Source organism: Quercus robur, chromosome 9 (genome assembly GCF_932294415.1).
Source record: "Quercus robur chromosome 9, dhQueRobu3.1, whole genome shotgun sequence".
Taxonomy (NCBI): Eukaryota; Viridiplantae; Streptophyta; class Magnoliopsida; order Fagales; family Fagaceae; genus Quercus; species Quercus robur.
In genome coordinates this window covers 49,730,756-49,751,031 of record NC_065542.1, presented here as the reverse complement: position 1 = coordinate 49,751,031, position 20,276 = coordinate 49,730,756, and the positions used below count along the sequence as shown (strand labels likewise).

Sequence of the window (20,276 nt, the reverse complement as noted above, 5' to 3'; positions counted from 1 at the left end):
AAAAATATATATCAAAAATCAAAAGCAAACTCGAATGAAAGAACCAAGGAAAATCAACTATTCCACACAAGAAACCTGGAACAAATTACCTCAGGATATCTCATAATAGCCTGATTTTGACTCTCTGGATCAAGAGGAAGAATATTATAAGGCATATATAACTGTTTCTTCTCCACAACCGTATTGTGAGCTTGCAAAATCTACAATAGAAAAAAGTGTTAAAAGACAATAATTTCCCAAGAGGACTAATCCTAGCTCCTAGTCTATATTCATTGTAAACAACTATTGAAAATATGTGAAATATAGAGTCTATTTGGTACTGTTGTTTAAACAATTGTTTTGGTTGTTTAAACAATAATACACATATTTTCATAACACCTTTTCACTCACATTTAGTTCCACAACATTATTAAAAATCTCTTACCAAACGGCCTATAGCATTCATCAAGCCAAATAATTCTATGTGTTCTCTCTCTCTTGCTTTTGTATCTAATTTCGTTTTCTCCTCGAATCTTAAAAACTCATGCAAGTCGTTCCTCTCCATTTCAAATCTGTCATTTCCCAGACACAATTTGAAGAAAACAATCACGTAAATGATTAAACACTACTATGACATCCGAAGAACAGAACCCAACTTTTTCAATCGTCAAATTCTCCCCGCACGCCCCCCAAAGATTCTAACATGGCTCCACTCCGTCATAGGCACTGGTCTTCTTCTTCAGTCAAACATGTGGCACGTCACACACGCAGTAACCTTCGGTGATGTCAACCATGCACGTGTCACACTTTGGTCACGCCACATAAACCCTAAGCCGACAGTGATATGTCCACCTGCCATGTCAACACCCACTGCCACATCAGCAGACTCTTTTCGGTCTCAACCAAACCAATTTCAACTTGGATACGACACCATTAACTTTTTTTACCCATCTAATCGTTGACTTTTGACCCTTTGACGATCGACCAAGGTAAACTTTTTTCAATTATTGCATAAGAAAAGAAATGCTACATTTAGGACATTTTCACAATAAATTCTAAATAACAGGTTGTTATATAGTAATGGGTAAAAAAGTAACTTCAATCATAAATTTAAACTAAAAACCAATAACAACCTAACACCTAACATTTGTTATGAAAATATTGTCGAGGTAATACTTCTTTTCCATAAATTTCTGATTTTGCAGTCTTTCTTCTCTTATAAGTCTCCAAAAACACTCAATTTGGCCAATTTTGGTTCCGTATACACTAAATTTGCCAATTTAGCTACAAAATTATTCCAAATTGTGCCCAGTCCGTCCTCCAATTAATTTGATCATTTATAATTCATCTTCTAGCTAGGGATCTTCAAAAACTTCTATCCTAAGTTTGACGAGAGGATTAAAGATAATAATTTACAATATTTTCTTACATAATGGCCCATGAGGCCCTATTTAGTGTAAATCCCAATTAAGACCAACCCTAGCTTCTAGTCTCAATAAATACCCACCTTAGGTTTCATCATAAACAACAAATAAAAATGTAGCTATTTATTCCATAGGTGTAGGCAGTCAGGCCCACCCACATAACACTCTCTCTCTCTCTCTCTCTCTCTCTCTCCTTTAATTTCAACATGATATTAAACCATATTCAATGAATATTCTTTCAAATTACCCCCCAACAAAAGAGAACAAAAAATAATAATTAATTATTACAAGTTTACAACCACATATATAAGACAGTAACCACAAAACATGAAGGTTCCTGGGCAAAAATGTATTATTCTCAGCAAGTTCCAATAACATGATATCATTCAGAAGTAAGATATAAAGCATTCAGTTTCACCTCATCAGGCACTTCAACAGCCTCTGTCTGATTTACAGCCTTCAAAACCTCATAGAGGACTGTAGAAGTTTGATATGCTTTTGTAAGTTGGGCACTGATTCAGGAACATGAATTTAGTATCAAATATAATATAGAGTAATGATAGTTACATACTTCTTTTTATATACTCACCGTACACACACAGTTAAATGACTGAAAATTGTACATAAGGAGTATGCAATAAGAAATGTGTAATAAGATTTTCTGTAAAATATAATGCACTAGAGCCAACTGTCAAGAAAGTACTACTAGAAATCAATTCTCTTAGAGAACCAACCTGTCATGTTTATCAGCGGCATTCTGCAAAGCTTGAATATTCTTTTTGAAGTAATATTGATAAAAACTCTGCATTTCACGCGCATCACTCTTTGCCCTACCTGCCAACGTCATTTCATTTTCCTGAAAAGAATTAGGGTTTGAATTAATATTTCTTCAAAATTCCAAATGGAGTTGATGAGAGAAGTTTCTAGGAGATTAAATCCAGAAACTGGTCATGAAAACAAATTCAACGTAGCACAAATTAATTTTCCTTAAAAAGAACAGAGAAAAAAACAAAACAAAATATTTTGTGAAAGCAATAGAAGGCACTGAACATTTATGTTATTTAAAGTCAGCCACCACACAAAAGCAGTATTTGAGATGAAAATAGCAAATCACCATTGAGATTAATAAGCAAGTGGTAGATGAGTTCGAAATGCTATCTGGTTTGATAGCAAATGCAGTAAAAGGGAGGCGTCTTCTGCAGGAGCACTGATTTTGTACGAGCGAATTTTGATTGCGTTTGAAAATAAAGAGGGAAAACTACCAAAGAGATACTTCAATGTTCCTTTGATATTGTTGTAAGGACTATGATTGATTAAATTTTCAAAATATATAACATATTAAATTTTTTTAGTGAAAATTTGAAAGGTTTCTTTCCAAACTAGTATGAAAAAAAACGTTGTCCAAATAATAACGAGTTAATCTTCCATGGGTGCATTATTAAATTAACTCTTTCTTAATAGGTTAAACTTTTGAGGTAAGTAATATTTTATCAACTACAAAACACTTGTTGACAAGAAAGCTGCAAAACTAAAATATCAAAATCTAAATATCAGTTATATCGGCGTTTCTAAACCATTGCTATAGGACTCCAAATCGTCGGTATAGATCTGATTGGGCTATACTAACAGTTTTGCTAACCGCCCAATATGTCCCGAAGGTTTTGAATACCCAAACCGGTGATTTCTATCAAGTGACGGAATAGACCAAATCTGGCTATCCTAGAGGTTCTTTCTTTTTTATAAATCATATTTGTTTGTGAAATGACCAATATCGGCGATTTTGAACTACCGCTATAAGTGAACTATATATTGAGGAGGTTTATGTAACCTCCGCTACAACTACAACCTTGGTCTATAGTGGTGGTTTGTCTAACTGCCAGAATAATACACGCTATAGTGGCAATTTTTGGAACCGCCCTTAAAAAATTGTCGGGTAATCTCAAAGCCATCACTCCCCCACTCTTTATTGCTTGTTTGGTAGAAACAAATAGAACTTGAACCGATTTTAGGTGTGAAGTTTTTGGCTATACATACATTTGCACAAATAAACTACCCAAGGCTAATTATACTAGATGCTTCTTCACCACAATTATGATGAAAAAAAATTCCAATTCAAATTGAATGGATTCAAATAGCATTGCTAGTGTTAACGTGTAATAGGTTAACACTCTGCCTTTTATATAAAGGTACTCTTGTATATTTTATTACTTGTGAAATACAATACTATTCATTCAGTATTTCTAACATAGTATCGGAGCCAATGTTCTGATATTTTCTTAGCAGTCTTGTCTGTCTTTGGTGTTACTCTAAATTCACAGTTACTTTTGCTGTCATAGCCGCCACTGCAGCCATTCGCCGTTGAATCTCCAACGTCTCTTAGTCATTGTCTTTGGTTGCGAACCTGTAGCCTTGCCATTGAGGAGTCTTACACCGCAAAAGACCACTGCCGTATCATCACCGCCGTGTATCTTGCCCTGATTACGCTTTTGCAGGTACCATTGTGATCATTCTCCAATGATCTGATCAACCGTGGAAACCTAACCTTCATCATAGTCTTCACGCGCTCGCACGCACCATCCAAAAATTATGTATCGGAATCACACGCTACACGCGCCTACCTTTGATTATTCTGAGTGTATTATGCAAGATTCGAGGACGGGACAGGAGCTTGGGACTGGTCCCAAAGTTAGGCGTATGTTTCCCATGGACAACCTTCATCTTCCACTTGTTGCTCTTATTTCTGTTGCTGCTACTGCTACTACAATTTCTTCTATTCCTTCCCTTGCACTTTGGCATGCTCGACTTGGTCACACATCTTCCTCTTGGGTACAATACTTAGCTTCTAGAAGTTTATTAGGTTCAGTGTCCACAGAAAATTTTGATTGTGTTTCATGTTATTTAAGAAAACAACCAGCTATACCTTTTAATACTAGTAAGTCAATGTCCACTAATATCTTTCACCTAATTCATTCTGATGTCTGGGGGTCTTCTTCTATCTCTAATATTAGTGGATCTCGATATTTTGTTGTTTTTGTTGATGATTATTCCCGCTATAGCTGGATTTTTCATATGAAACATCGTTCTGAATTATTGCAAATATATTCTAATTTTCAAAAAATAGTTGAAACTCAATTCTCCAAACGTATCAAAATTTTTCGATCTGATAATGCTCTTGAATACACTCAATATGCTTTCCAAGCTGTTTTGCATTCTTATGGCACTGTTCATCAATTAACTTGTCCAGGTATCTCTCAGCAAAATGGTAGAGTCGAAAGAAAATTTCATCATATTCTTGACACTGTTCATGCTCTCCTTCTCCTGCAATGTTGTCTTCTGGGAAAATCGCTCCTTTGTCGAGCTCTCTCACTTTTGTGCCTTCCTATCTACCTCATCTGTCTTAGATCTTTTTCCAAATGAGCCACACATTCCTCCTATAGTTACTCCTAATCCTCCTATAGACTTCTCTCTCCAACCACCAGATATTTTTTATGCCTCTTTTGGATCACCCTCAAATGAACAGGTGGAAAATGAACAAGTCGAAGATGAGCCACCCAATCCTGAGCTTAGGTCCCTGCTCCTGCTCTACCTAAAGATCTTACACAAGACATTCCACCTCGTCACTCAATTCGAGTAAGATCCATTCCTGCACATTTACTTGACTATCATTGTTATACAGCCTTTGCTACACTGCACGAACTTCACACCTATCGTAAGATCTCCACTGACCCTTTATGGTAGATTGCAATAAAATAGGAACTTGATGCATTATCTAAAAATCATACTTAGGATTTGGTAACTTTCCCTCCTAGGAAATCTGTGGTTGGTTGTAAATGGATCTACAAGTTCAAGACTTGCTCTGATGGGTCCATTAAGCGATATAAAACTCGTCTTATTGTAAAAGGTTTTACACAGGAATATGGAATTTATTATGAAAAGACATTTTCTTCGGTTGCTCGAATCTCATCTATTCGTGCCCTCTTAGCTATTGCCACTGCCAATAAATGGGACCTTTTTTAGATGGATGTCAAAAATGTCTTCCTTAGTGGGAATTTAAGTGAAGAAGTTTATATGCAACCTCCTCCTGGTCTCTTTATTGAAACAAACAAAATTTGTCACCTTCAACGTATACTTTATGGCCTTAAACAAGCTCCACAAGCTTGGTTTTTGAAGTTCAGCTTACCATCTCTCGCATGGGTCACACTACCAGTCATTATGATTCTGCCTTATTTCTTCGTCACACCGACAAAGGCATCATTTTGCTTCTCCTATATGTGGATGATATTATCATAACTAATGATGTCCTCAATGGCATTCAAGAACTCAAGGATTTTCTCAATCAGCAGTTTGAGATGAAAGATCTTAGACATCTCAGCTACTTCTTAGGTCTTGAAATCACTCATTCCACAGATATTCTTTATATTACTCAGGCCAAGTATGCTTCTGAACTTTTTTCTAGAGTTGGACTCACTGATAGCAAGACTGTTGACACTTCAGTTGAACTTAATGCGCATCTAACTCCATTGGGGGGGAAACCATTGTCTAATCCCTCTTTTTACAAATGATTGGTTGGCAACCTAGTTTATCTCACTGCCACTCATCCGACATTTCTTATACTATTCACCAGGTGAGCCAGTATCTGTTTGCTTCACGATCAACTCATTATGCTGTTATTCTGCACATTTTTCGATATTTGAAGGGCATTCTCTTTCATGGCCTTTTTTACTATGCTCAGTCTCCTCTTGTTCTCCATGCTTTCTCTGATGCTGATTGGGCAAAAGATCCCACTGATTACAGGTCTACCACTGGTTATTGCTTTTTTCTTGGTTCTTCTCTGATTTCTTGGCGAAGTAAGAAATAAACCCTTGTGGCCCACTCCAGTATTGAAGCAGAATATCGTGCTCTTGCTGATACCACATCTGAGCTCATTTGGCTACAATGGCTTCTTAAGGACTTAGGTGTGTCCACATGCTCTGCTACTCCTCTTATTGTGACAACCAGAGTGCCATTTATATTACTCACAATAATGTCTTCCATGAACAGACTAAACACATCGAGATCGATTGTCATTAATTTTATCCATTATCATCTTGTCCATGGCACTCTTAAGTTGTTCTCGGTCTCCTCTAAAGATCAACTTGCAGATATCTTCACCAAGTCACGCCCTAAGGGACGCCTTTGTGCTTTGGTTGACAACCTCAAGTTGGTCTCACACCCATGGCACCTTGAGTTTGAGGGGGGCTATTAACGTGTAATAGGTTATGGGCTTTAGGCCCACCTTATTTACTTGTACTACACATATACTTAGACTACATGCTCTACCTTTTATATAAAGCCACTTTTGTATATTTTATTACTTGTAAAATACAATACTATTCATTCAGTATTTCTAATAGATAGCAATATGAAGGAAGTTTCCATCAAGCAACAATGATTCTACTTGTCCGTACTTAAGCATGCATATTATATTTGTCAAGATTTGGTGTAAAGCCTTAGAGCTTACGTTAGAAGAGAAAAAGGCCTAGGGCTAGGTTAAGCTAACGGGGGTCATCTTTAGTGAGTGAATGTGTGTAAACCCAATCAAATATGATTGTTCTATGTGGGGCGGGCCACCCACCTTCAAATGGTGATGGTCCTACAGACTGTGAATGGATTTGCCTCTAGCCTCTGGGCATGCTGGAACTGCATGAGTTCATCGGGGAGAAGCATGGTGAATTGTAAGAAAAAATTTTATTAGTTTCCTTTTTCATTATTTTTGTAATCCCCAAAGAATGATACATTTCACTAGAAGCAAGCAAGACAACTTCACCCTGGTTTCATTGATCTAGGGGAAAAGGAACCATCTACTAGTTGGGAAGCTAGACATCAAGTAAGTGGCTTGATGAGGATAACTAAGCTGACACGTCAAAGTTGGCTACCGACACAACAGGGTGGTGCTTACCACACCGCAAGTGAACGTGCGGTAGCATTCGTGGTGGTGTCATTACTTCATCAAGACATAAATACAAGCAATGTCATTGCCCATTTGAAGTATGGTACTGATATTTATAACTTTTACTTCTTTATTATATTACTCAATACCTCCAAACAGATTTACCTCTACTGTCTACGTTTTATTTTTATTTATTTTATTTTTCTTTGAATTAATCCAATAAAAAATCCATCAATTCTCAAATCAAAAGAGAATAGAAAAAACTATACTTTTCTTCAATATCATAATTGAATTATATGTAACGATCAATAAATGTCGCCCTTTTCATTCTGGGGTGACGGAGGGATCATACCACTCTTTTGGTTTTTATTTATATAAATATAAATAACTCTTTTTTGTGTGTATTGACTGATGGAATGAATAGAGCTGCAAAATGCTATTGGATCAAATGACAAAGATATTGTTGAAAAAAAGATGGCTTTTTAGGGTCGAAAAGAAAATTAGATTCACATAACAAGAGAACGCCTTTTTAATTCATATTCAAGGAAGGCATGCCACACTAGGAATAGATTGTCGATAAGAAGTATTGTCAACTAGAGAGAATGCTCTATCAACTCCTTAGAGCATCCACATCAGCTCTTGTATACTTTTGCATAATAGAAAAAGAGATGAATTTTACACATTTAAGCCACAAAACTTCCCACATCAGTCCTTCTAAAACTGTGTATTTTTACACATTTGCTACAATAATCGTGCATATATACACGGTTACTGTAGCTGTGCATACTATTATTTTATTAATTTCACAATTTTGCACCTTTTTTTCTCTCTTCTTCGTGTGTAAAACGAACTCAGTCTTTAGACTTCTCCTCTCCGCATCTTCTTTTTCCTCAGATACACAAATACACCCACACAAACAAATCAACACAGACATACACAAACACACCCACACAGACAAACCAACAGAGAGAGAGAGAGAGAGAGAGAGAGAGAGATTGGTGTTGGTGTTGGCCGCTTGTGGATCAGTTGGTCGGTGCTAGTGGTGAAGATCAAAGTTTGTGGGTCGATGGAAATGGGTATGCATGCTTGTGAATCGGTGCTGGCGGCAGAGATTGGTGCTTGTGGATTGTTGGAAATGGGTTTTGATGCTTATGGATCAGTGCTGGCGGCGGAGATCGATGCTTGTGGGTCGACAGAGTCAGTGCTTGTGGGTCGACAAAGATCGGTGTTTGTGGGTTTTGATTGTTGTGGTGCTTGTGGTGGAGAGCGGATCTAACTATGAGAGAAAGAAGAAGAAGAAGAAGAAGCTACTTGTCGAGGGGAGGTGATCTAACACATGAAAGGAAGAAAAAGAAGTAGTTGTGAAAGGAAGAAGAAGTAGAAGTGGAGGAGGGACAAAAGATTGGTCTGAGAGAGATAAGGTCAAAGATAAAGTTGAAGATAAAGATAAAGAGATAAGTACAAAGAAAAGATAAAGAGATAGGAATAAAAGAATAATAATAAAAAATTAAAAAGATATTATTATTATTATTATTATTATTATTATTATTATTATTATTATTATTATTATTATTATTTAAATAGAATAGATTGTAAAATAGATGAACTGATGTAAGTGTTTTGGAAAAATTGTAGTGTAAAATAGAAAAATTAAGTTCTTAGTATAAAATAGACGGAAAAATTTGGCCTGACTAATGCGGATGCTCTTACACTTTGTTTCAATTGTTACATATCATATATTTACAATTATTCATGCATGCTCTCCACCTGATAACCCCTCCCTTGATATGATAGTAGTAGTCCTTGTTGTGGCACTGTCTGACATTAAAACAATACTAGTTGTAGCCTTGTAGGATGGTTAGCGTTTTACTTTTTTTTTTTTTTTTTTTTTTGAGAAACCACCCTCAAAATAGAGGGGAGAAATATCATTTAATAACTTCAGAAACATAAACATCAAACACTCCTGGAGGAACATCCTCCATCCAGGATTGAAACTATACAAAATTACACGCCAACCTGGCCATTTCGTGAGCAACTCTGATGCCTTGTCTTCGTGTATGACTAAAGAGCACATTCCTAATCGATGAAGACAGCATCATGATATCCTTGATGATGTGACCGAAGCTGGAAGAAGAAGGACTACCAGATTTGAGAGCTCTTATGATAATCTCTGACTCTCCTTCCAGAATTTCCTTGTTAAAGCCGAGGTCCTTAGCGAAGCAAAGGGCACCCCGAGCCGCCAACACTTCCACCATCTCTACAGAAGTAGGCAGTGGAATAGGTTGTGTAAAGGCAGCCATGACTAGACCCATGTCATTCCGAATTATTGCTCCCAAGCCTTTGCGCCGTCAAAATTGACTTTCACCCAATTTGGAGGGGGAGGCAACCATTTTGAGGCTTTTGGATGAGAGGGAGTTTTTGGAGGGTTAAGGCAGGACTGTTGGAAATCCTGAAGGCAAGTTGACGCTAGATGATTGATCATACTTAAAGGAGCAACATTGTCACCCACACGATGCTTGTTTCGCCTAGTCTAAATTTGATGAACTATCATGGCAAGCAGCTCCAGATGGCCATTCTTCTCTTCACATTGTTGCCATACATCCATAAAGTTTGAAGCCTTACCCAAATCCTTCATCAACCAGGCAAAGTGAGTATTCCAAATCTGCAGTAGGGAAGGACACGACCAGATGGCATGAAGTGAGGTTTCAGGATCCAAACCGCACAGTGTACATGTTGTATCGATTGGAATTTTCCGCTTGCTCAGGTTTGACTTCGATGGTAGTGAGTCCGACGCTGCCCGCCAAATTAGATTCTTCACTCTGTTAGGGACCTTTAAATTCCATATACCCTTCCATAGTCTTTTCGAAGTGGAGAGATCCGAGGGCCTAGGGTGCTCATTCAATTCCATGTCCAGTAGGAGATGGCAACCTGATCTTACAGAGTATACCCCCTCACTATTCATCGGCCAAGTTATCAAATCCAAACAATCACCTAAACTGAGGGGAATGGCCTTGATTATGGAAGCTTCCTAGGGAAGGAAGTTAAAGTCAATTGTCTCTAGGGACCAGCTATGCCTCTCCCTATCAATGAGGCTTGATACCTTTGCATTACTGTCCAAAAGGAAAGGAGTAGAAAGAACTTTCTTCCAGCTGGGATCCGGCAGCCAATTATCATGGAAAATCCGAATAGATGAGCCATTGCCCACTCTCCAAAGCATGCCCTTTTGGATAATCCTCCTGCCCTTAAGGATGCTCTTCCAAGTGAAGGAACCACTTCCTTCTTTCGCCTCCATAATGCTGCCCGTTGGGAAGAATTTTGATTTGAAGAACTTGTAGAAAAGGGTGTCCTCATTTGTCAACAAGCGCCAAACTTGTTTCGCTAGCATCGCATCATTAAACTTTTGAAGATCTCTAAACCCCATGCCTCCTAAGCTCTTAGGTTTACAAAGGTTGCTCCATTTTGCCTAATGGATTTTCCTTTGCTCACCTCGTTAACCCCACCAGAATTTCTTAATCAATGATTCTATCTCATTGCAAAGGGTGACGGGGAGCTTGAAGCAACTCATGGCATAAGACGGAATCGCTTGTATGATCGCTTTGAGTAGTACTTCGTGTCCCGCTTGGAGAGGAGTTGCTCTTTCCACCCTTGAAGTTTAGCCCAAACTTTTTCCTTAATGTATCTGAAACTAGCTTTCTTTTTTTTTTTCCTATTAAGGTAGGAAGACCCAAGTATTTTTCGCATTGCTTCACTTCTTGGACTCCGAGTGAGGCTTTGATTTGATTAAGGGTGTCCGGGGGGGTAGATTTACTAAAGAAGAGGCTCGTTTTGTGCATATTTAGTAGCTGCCCCGAAGCTTTCTCATAGCAGGCAAGGAGAGACTGAATTGTTTGACATTCTTGCATGGAGGCACGGCAGAAAATTAGGCTATCATCGGCAAAAAACAAGTGAGTGAGCCTTAGTCCATTCTTGCAAATGGAGACCCCACGGACATGACCTGTAATTTCTGCTTGGTGTAATAGGCTGTGAAGACCCTCCGTGCATAGGAGAAATAGATAGGGGGAGAGTGGGTCCCCTTGTCTTATGCCTCTCGAAGGGTGGATCACACTTGTAGGTTCCCCGTTAATAAGAATGGAGTAGCTCACCGAGGTAATGCACTCCATAATTAGAGCCACCCATTTATCATCAAAGCCCATTCTTCTCATAATCCTCTCAAGATATGACCATTCAACGCGATCGTAGGCCTTACTCATGTCCAACTTCAATGCCATGAACCCAGACTTACCGGATTGGTGGTTTTTCATATAGTGAAGGGTTTCAAAGGCCATGAGAACGTTGTCGGTGATGACCCGGCCCGCTTGGAAAGCACTTTGGTTCTCTGATACTACAGTCGACAGCACAACCTTGAGTCTGTTAGCTAGCACTTTAGATATTAGCTTATAGATCACGTTGCATAGGCTGATTGGCCTAAATTCAGTAATATTTTCTGGAGATTTGACTTTAGGGATCAAGGTAATATTGGTATGATTAATCTCTTCAGGAATTTCGCAATTATTTAAACAGTCTAATACTGTAGAGCATACTTCATCACCAATAAAAGACCAAAAGGATTGATAGAAAAGAGGGGGCATACCGTCCGGGCCAGGGGCTGTGATGGGTTCCATTTGATTGATGGCTGTCACTACTTCCTCTTTCTTGAACGGCCTAATAAGAAGGTCATTCATATCCTGAGTAACTGAAGGCTGGATTTCCTCCAAAACAACATCAAGTTCAGTGGGGTGGGATGAGGAGAACAGAGCTTGGTAATACTGAGTAGCAATCTCTTTAATCTGGGAGTCATCCGAGCACCAAACATTTGCCTCATTTCTTAAGCTCAAAATCATGTTTCTTCAAAACCTCTGGGAGGCTTTACTGTGGAAGTATCTCGTATTACGGTCACCTTCCTTCAAAAAAAGAGCTCTGGATCTTTGGTGCCACATTTGGCTTTCTTTATCCAGAAGAGCATTAAGCTCTGCCTGCAACGACTGAATTAAGTCAGCATTTCCATTTCCCTTTGCTTCCTCTAATTCGGCTCTGTTTAGTCTCTTAGTTTTTATATCGATAGATTTTTTGATGCTACCAAAAGATTTCTGACTCCAAGAGATGAGTTTCTCACCGCAGTTTTTGAGTTTGCCAGCTACCAGAGACATTGAAGCTTCGGGACAGGATTGACCCCATGCATCCTTCACTGTTTTGGTGCAGCCCCCATCACTTAGCCACATTTTTTCAAACTTGAAAGGCCTCGTCAATTTTGGATTAATGCCCTCCGGGTTGATAATTAAAGGTTTGTGATCCGATGCATGAGTTTGGAGATGGTGAACTGAAGAGCCAGGGTTAAGGAAGAACCACTGATTATTAGCTACTGCTCTGTCAAGCCTTTCAAACACCATACCTCCCTGTCTTTTACCTTTCCAAGTAAACTTATCTCCCAAATAACCCAGGTCTTTGAGCCTACATTCATCCAGAACATCCCGAAAAGCCCTCATACTCCCTTCCTGTCTTGGTCCAAGACCCAACTTTTCATGAGACCATAAAATTTCATTGAAGTCCCCTGCACACAGCCAGGGGAGGGAAGCACTACAATGGAGAGACCTGATACGAGCCCAAGTTTCAGGCTTTCGAGCTGCTACCGTAAAGCCATAAATACCTGTAAAACGCCATTGTGAATCTGGATTACGACCAACAATGGTATCAATATGGTTGGGGGAGGAAGAGGTTACCTCTATGTGCACTGATTTTTTCCAAAAGGGAGCTAAACAACCAGTTTTATTCACTTGGGGGACAATCCAAAAACAATCAAACAAAAGTTCCCCACAAATCCTTTTCAAACGATCTTCACCTGCCCAAGTCTCGGCCAAGAAAAGAGCAGTGGGATCTTGCGCTCGAACTAATGATCTGAGTTCACGAACGATACGCCGGTTCCCAAGCCCGCGTACGTTCCAGCAGAGCCAACTCATTTGGTTCGGCGGAGCTGGAGAGCAGCCGCCACCGTTGAAGAATGGTTCTCATTTTGTTTGGAGTCATGATGAGCTCTGTGTTTGGAAGGGGCAAGTTCTTCCTATGTTACAGAGTGATTACGTTTGCCCAGAGATACACCCAAAGAATTTTCTTCATTATGAGTTGTAGGCCTTTGAATTCGGACCCATTTCTTTTCTTCATGGGCTCGGGGTGGAGGGGAGGCCCTATTCAGATTAGTTATGTCTTGAAGAGGGGAGGTTTTAGTGGGTTTGGGGGATGAAGTGTTAGAGTCTGGATTTGGGTCCAAATTAGAGGTAGGCCCAGTACTATCCATACGAAGGGGCCCATTATGGTCATAACGTGAAATCTCCTGGTCAATCTCTTGGATCAGATGCTCAAAATCTGAATTGGGGGGAACCATCCTAGTGGGTTTAAGTTTTGAAATTGATGTGGCCTGGGAGACCCCTGAATTTTCGGGATTTGACTTCATGGGGTCTTTCACTATTAATATTGACAGAGGGGGAGGGGTGGATACCGAGACCATTTCCGGGAACACCGTGGACGGTTGAGAGAGCGTACCTAGAGAGAATTGGACGGAGTTCACTTTGTCTTTCTTTGCAAAAAATCCAGGCACATTTAATATATTCTTTCTAGCAGCTTGGAAAGGTGGGGCCCTGAGCCAGGGGCCAAATTGTTAGTCTTCTATTTGCAGAGATCTTTTACTGTCAATCCATTTATTACAATCTCTATCTCCATGGGTGAGGAGCCCACACCAATAGCACAAATTAGGAAGACGCTCGTATTTAAATGAGACCTAATGCTCTTTTCCATTTTCCAGTGTGATGAGTCTACCTCTGCAGATTGGTAAGGAGATATCAACAAGAACTCTAACTCTGATGAAGCTTCCACCATCACTGTCAGGAGCGTTTGGAGGATGAATGATGGCTCCTATGGGTTCACAGATCTGTTCTGCTACTTCTCTATTTTTGAATCTGACTGGAATATCATACACTTGTACCCAAAAGGGAACCTTTGTTAGATCTAGGGGGTTAAGGGAGGTGTCTTTCTCATACTGGGTAAGCACCATTAAGTGCTTATCAAAGATCCAAGGCTCTGATTTGAGGATTTTCTGAACATCACCTATGTTGTCAAAGGAGAAGAGAATCAAGTGGTTGCCGAGATTCTTAATTTTAAAACCTGACTTTGCTCTCCACAGAGGAGTGAAGGTATTAGCAATTGCTTCAATGTTAAGGGGGCGCTTTGTTAGGAATCTCGCTGCAATGGCAAACTCCGTTGAAGCTTGCTCTTCTTTCAGACGAAGACCCATCCCTTCCTTTTCCGACAGGGAGATCGAGTTCCAGCGCTTTGTAATATCTTCCATTAACGGTGTCACAGAGTTTTGAACCTAGCCTATGTGTTTCCCAGACCCCTAAGAAAAAAAAACCACAAGCCTTGAGATAGCGTTGTTATCACAAGGGACTAAAAATCACCTTCACCAGGAAGGGACGGCAGTGCCACTACCTAAGAGAAGTTTCCAGAGGGAGACTTTCTTAGCGAAGGGCAACCTCACATATTGGTTAGCGTTTTACTAATATAATATAAAGTAAAGGAGAATCATTTTGCAGGGATTTTACAATTGCTGCAATGCGTTTTGTACGGTATCCAACTATCCAAGTGTACTGTCAGGATTATTCATACTTCCTAAAAGAGTAATTTAGCTAACAAAGAAGAAAATTTATGCCTTTCTTTGTACTGGCAATGATGACAAAGCTATTGGTGCAAAAGTCTCTTGGGACTTGGGTTTGTGTGCCTAAAATAAAATGTAGCTTGGGTTTAAGGTGGAAGAGTGGAATAAAGCTGCAGTTATGATGCATATATGAAATCTCTATGCCCGGGCAGGTTCTATTGAGGTTGCATTCAGAACAGGGTTCCACACCGTGTGTGGCATATTCCTTATTTAAATTGTCAAGTTTCTTAGTCTTTAGCAATATAAATTGTCAATTTTTTATGCAGTTCATACTAATAGCATGTTTATACTGTCCTAACAGTTTCTCCTTTTGTATTTCTCCATTTGTTTGAATAAAATAACTAATTCATAATGTGGCGGAAGTTTAAATTCTCAACAAAAAAAAAAAATTATAATAATAATAAATTCATCATAAAAGAAACACTTCTTTATTTAAATTTTTAACCGTTTAATTGAGATACTTCAAGAATAATATTACTTACTAGAGAAAAATGATGTAACGGGCAAGTGATTTTAGAGCGTACCCTTTCTAGACGTTGAAGAAGTGCAGTTTTATATTGGCGAACACCACGTCCACTAGAAGTTGGATCTAGTCTGTGAGCTTTTTCAAAGGCATAAAGCCGACCTAATTCCAGCATTGACATAAATATGCATTTGTGTTCAGATACATATCAGCATTCAGAAAATTCCCATTACTGCGTTCGTTCAGAGATATGCACCATGTTAAATTCTGCTAGGGCATGACATATCATATATATATATATATATATATATATATACAAATAGACAAAACCAGATGCAGTGATTCATTAGTTTGGAGAAACAATAGTAGCAATGAAAAAAATAATGCCTCGCAATTGAATTTGAACTAAAATGAGATTGATCGTAGAAAAACCCAAATAAACAATATAAATGTGAGTTAAGGAGAAAAGGCCAGTATTTCCCAATATAAATTATACAGGGTAAAAAAACAAAAACAGCAAAATAAATAAAGATACAGATAACAAAAACAACTAATTAGAGCATTGGTCTAATGACTTATGTGACTTGTGTCTTCCCCTAAAAGCAACTAGTTGCGAATTTAAGTATAGGAATTAGCATCTCCAATAATTTAAAGATAAGGCTACCTACTATAGTCTCTCAAAACCTACAAAAGTTTGTACACTTTGAAAAAATAAATCAATCAAACAAACAAACAGAATAGATGCTGTAACACCATGACCTAACTGAATATTCGGTTGATTAAGTAATTAACCATTGCCTCCAGCAAAAGACCAAATGCATTCATATCTGTAGCGTATCGTTACAGGATAAAAGGTGCATGATGAATTATAAAGCATCCATCCCTCTGAAGTCTTGTGCAGGACATAATATTTACCTCACATATATTTAGATACATACATGCATATATATATATACACAAACACACTTTGGAATCTACCATAAATAAATAAAATGCAAACTTTTTATTGAAAGAAAATTATTATTTCATTTTATAAATTACAAAATTATTTAAAGGATATATAAAAATAAAAAAAAATAAAAATTATCTTGAGAATCAAATTCACACACACAAAGACGAAAGAATATAATTTCAGTACAAAGACACATTACAAATTCCACTTAAAAGTCATGATAACTTTTGAGATTATAAAAGCTTATTTTACTAGTAAAAATATTCCTTAACCTATCCTAATCTATATAATTCCATAATAGACTCTAATTTGACTTGCAAAGCATTAAAATATATAATCAAGAAAATAAAATCATATGCCCTAGATTTTTTAAACAATAAAATTTAACCCCCATATTTTGTTCCACATCTGACCCCTCCACTTTAATGAAACCTTTTTTTTTTTTCGAGTTTAACACTTTAATGAAACTTGGCCTTAAGTTTCCGTCTAAAATTGAAACATTCAGCTATAAATAAGAAGCTACTTTAAATATTTCAATAATTGGATCTAGTTAAAGCTTGTATCCTTGGGAAAATGTAACATAAAATTTCTTTTCATTAACTTTTCAATTAATTTGCTACATCAGTCAACAAAGGATTAAAGTCAAAATTTGCAACTCCTACTCCAAAAAAATCAATATCTTTGATAAATTGTTGATGGGATCTTGACACCTTAGGATTATAGCCTCATATTTAACTTTAACTAAATCTTCCATAGTATTTATTATAATCTCTTATAATTTTTGTCAATCTCCTTAATTAACTCCATATTTTCTTTTTTTAAAATAATATCTTATTTTCAAATTTTTGTCTTCTAACTTGTCAACCTTTGTCAAAACATGATCTTTGTCGATTTCTATAATAATAAAATTATTCTAAAAATTGGAAATCCCTCTCCAAGAATGACATCCAAATTTTGATTCTCCCAAATGAACAAATATTGAGGTTATCGCTGCAATCCCCTTCAAATAATTATTTTTCCTATGATTATGATTTGTGTAAAGTAATGTTTCATCATAATCACGAGGAAAAAAAATAACCATCAATCTTTTCATTCTTACCCATGAAGCTAGGCCTACCCTTTGCATTCTAAATTATTGCATGTTGTTCCACCAATCTATTACAACGCTTTCCAAAATTTCTTGATACAAGTTGTACCTTGAAATGCTAGGCCTCCAGGATCTTTGCGTAATCAAAATAAGCTTAATGGACAAGGTTATAAATATGAAGTCTTATTTGAATGATACACCATTTAAGTATGAAGTATCATTGAAATTTAGAAAATGTTGGTTGACAGGTTAGCCACAAGAACAGTCTCTAATACGATTACTTTCATTGTCCTCACGATCTTGTTTGCCCTTCAAACCCATACCGAAGGGTATTTGGTTGGGGTCATTTTAGAGAGATGAAAAAGGGGGAGTTTTTTTTTTTTTTTTTTTTTTTTTTTTTTTGTGTGTTTGGTTGGAGTAAATTTAGGATGGAAAATTGGTGGGGCTTTGATATTTTCTCTCTGAAACCACCAAAATGTTTCCTTCCCAAATAATTGGAAAGAAAATCGGGCCAAAAATGGTTGGGGTGGTTTTTTGAACAAAAATGCCCCCTTTATGACATTCTTCTTTCTTTTTGGTTTAGTCCTCTTCATTCGTCTCTTCTCATTTTATTTTTTTCATCCTTTTTCTTCTGTCTCTTCTCATTCCTTATATTTTCCAAATTCTTTTTTTTTTTTTGTGGTTTTTTTTATTTTTTTTCCTCGTTATTTTTTTTTTTAAGCATTTCCTCATCAGTTTTGAGTTTTTGGACTCCTTTTAAATATTTAAAAAGAATGAAGTGTCAATTTATATGCACTTTTTAAATAAAAATATAATGTGTTGCTTTGTTTATTTATTTGTTTTATTTAATAGGGGTATAAGAGTAAATTTACAAAAATTATATTTTTCATCCTCTCATTTTTCTTTCTAATATCAAACAAAAGAGCTTTTTATCCCTTCACTTTTCCACTCCCAAACCAAACACCTTGAGAGAAAACTAAAATGCCTTTTATCCTCCCACTTTTCCATTTTCTCTCCATTTTCTATTTTCTCACTTTTTTATCTCCAACCAAACTGACCCTGTGATATGCTAGAAGGTTTTTTCTTTATTTTTTTATTTTATTAAAAATTGAAGTATGCTGACGAGGAAATAAATCCCATAACAAACTGTCATAAAATCAAAACTCTATCTCCATCCAAAAATCATATAATGAATAAAGAAAAAAATTGAAATAAATAATATTAGGACCCAGAAAAAAAAAATAAAATAAATCTTATATGCTCGCCTCTCTTGCTATTTATCTATACCCCCAAACCAATCAATAAAAATGAAGAATTATTTTTTCTTTTGAGAAATTGAAAGTTGTGAGACGAGAAGCATGAAAACGAATAAAAGAAAAAAGTTAACAAAAAAATTGGGAGAGAACATATCCAAATTTGATTTGAAAATATATAGAGTAAGGAAAAAAAATCTTTAGCCATTAGTAATGTTTTGGAACCCATTACTATATTATATTTATATCATTTGATTTTTTGGAGCAAGTAAGGAGAATGAATGAAAATAAAGAGGAAGAGAACATGAGCAACCCATATCAATTGATAACAATTAATTGGAAATGCCAAAAGGCTAGTAAGAGCAAAATATAAGAGAGATGATGTAAATTTATGCACAATATTTTGTAAGTTTATATTATTTAGAAATGAATATTTCCTTACCTTACTTTTTGATTTCTTAAGAAAGTGTTTAAAAAAAAAAGTTTTTTCTTTTTTTTATATAGGAAAAATTGATATTTTTTATTTAATTATCAAGAGTGTAAACATATTAGTGTCTAGTATAAATAAAACTGCAACTTACAGAGATAAGCAACTCTTGGATTGCTAGCCTCGACTTCATTAGCCACACGAAGAATTGGAGCAATCTCAAGCAAGGAAGAAGGCAGCACCTCACTATCCAAGATCGGCTCTCCTAAATTCCCGGCAGTCTGAGTCCTCAAAATCCGCACAGGCGGTGGCTGATCAGACCCCCTTCTATGTGACATCTCCAGACCCAAACAAATATAACTCAAGCCACTTTGTATTCCTGTCAGAACCAATCAAATATTCTTCACGTAAAGTATAAACCATACATGGAATTCAAAAACTTCATCCAACTGATCAACTGAGCATAATTCAATAATTAACTCTATTTTTTCACAAATTCAAAATATTAAAAAACACCAAAAAAGCAAAAGAGTTAAAAATAAAATATATATAAAAATAAAACTCTATTGAGTTAAAATCATTAAAATCACTTGAAATAAATAATCTAAACCTAAAATAACGAGGGAAATTTTGTAGACTCTGTCTTACATCACTTCGTTAGCATCAAACAAAGTGGAATAGAATTTTTTTTCTATAATTAAGGAAAGAAAACCAAAGTACAGAAACAAAGAATTAATGAAGTCTAATATATGTTTCCAAATTCACATGTAAAACATACCTCAACTAAGCCATATTATACACACAAACAAAACTTTTTATGTACCTCACATATACACAGAACTATATGTCTCCACCTTCAGTCAGTAAACAATGAAACAAAAGACAAAATCTTCAAATTTATGAACTGGGTTCTAGGTCTCGGCCTGTGTAGTCAACAGAAACAGGAACAGAGAAGTGGAAGTAAAAGACAGTCCAAGATGACTTAAGTTAACAAAAATAGTTCCAAACATGCAAACAATTA

At 36.8% G+C, this 20,276-nt stretch overlaps 1 protein-coding gene across 3 annotated transcripts in view; it reads right to left on the bottom strand.

Moving 5' to 3' along the window:
* The window catches only part of LOC126698894 (callose synthase 2-like), a 112,492-nt gene extending 92,225 nt beyond the window's left edge, over positions 1-20,267 (bottom strand). For 2 of the 3 annotated variants that reach the window (XM_050396396.1, XM_050396398.1), the window contains exons 1-6: positions 20,079-20,267; positions 19,410-19,634; positions 15,598-15,698; positions 2,138-2,259; positions 1,822-1,915; positions 90-200 (exon numbers count right to left, since the gene is read on the bottom strand). In XM_050396396.1, coding sequence (XP_050252353.1) covers positions 90-200; positions 1,822-1,915; positions 2,138-2,259; positions 15,598-15,698; positions 19,410-19,593 — 612 coding nt within the window. In that variant the 5' untranslated portion in view covers positions 19,594-19,634; positions 20,079-20,267. Of the gene's footprint in view, positions 1-89; positions 201-1,821; positions 1,916-2,137; positions 2,260-15,597; positions 15,699-19,409; positions 19,635-20,033 lie in introns of all 3 variants that reach the window. The other variant, XM_050396397.1, reaches the window with a different exon arrangement.
* Between the last annotated feature and the right edge of the window lie 9 nt (positions 20,268-20,276).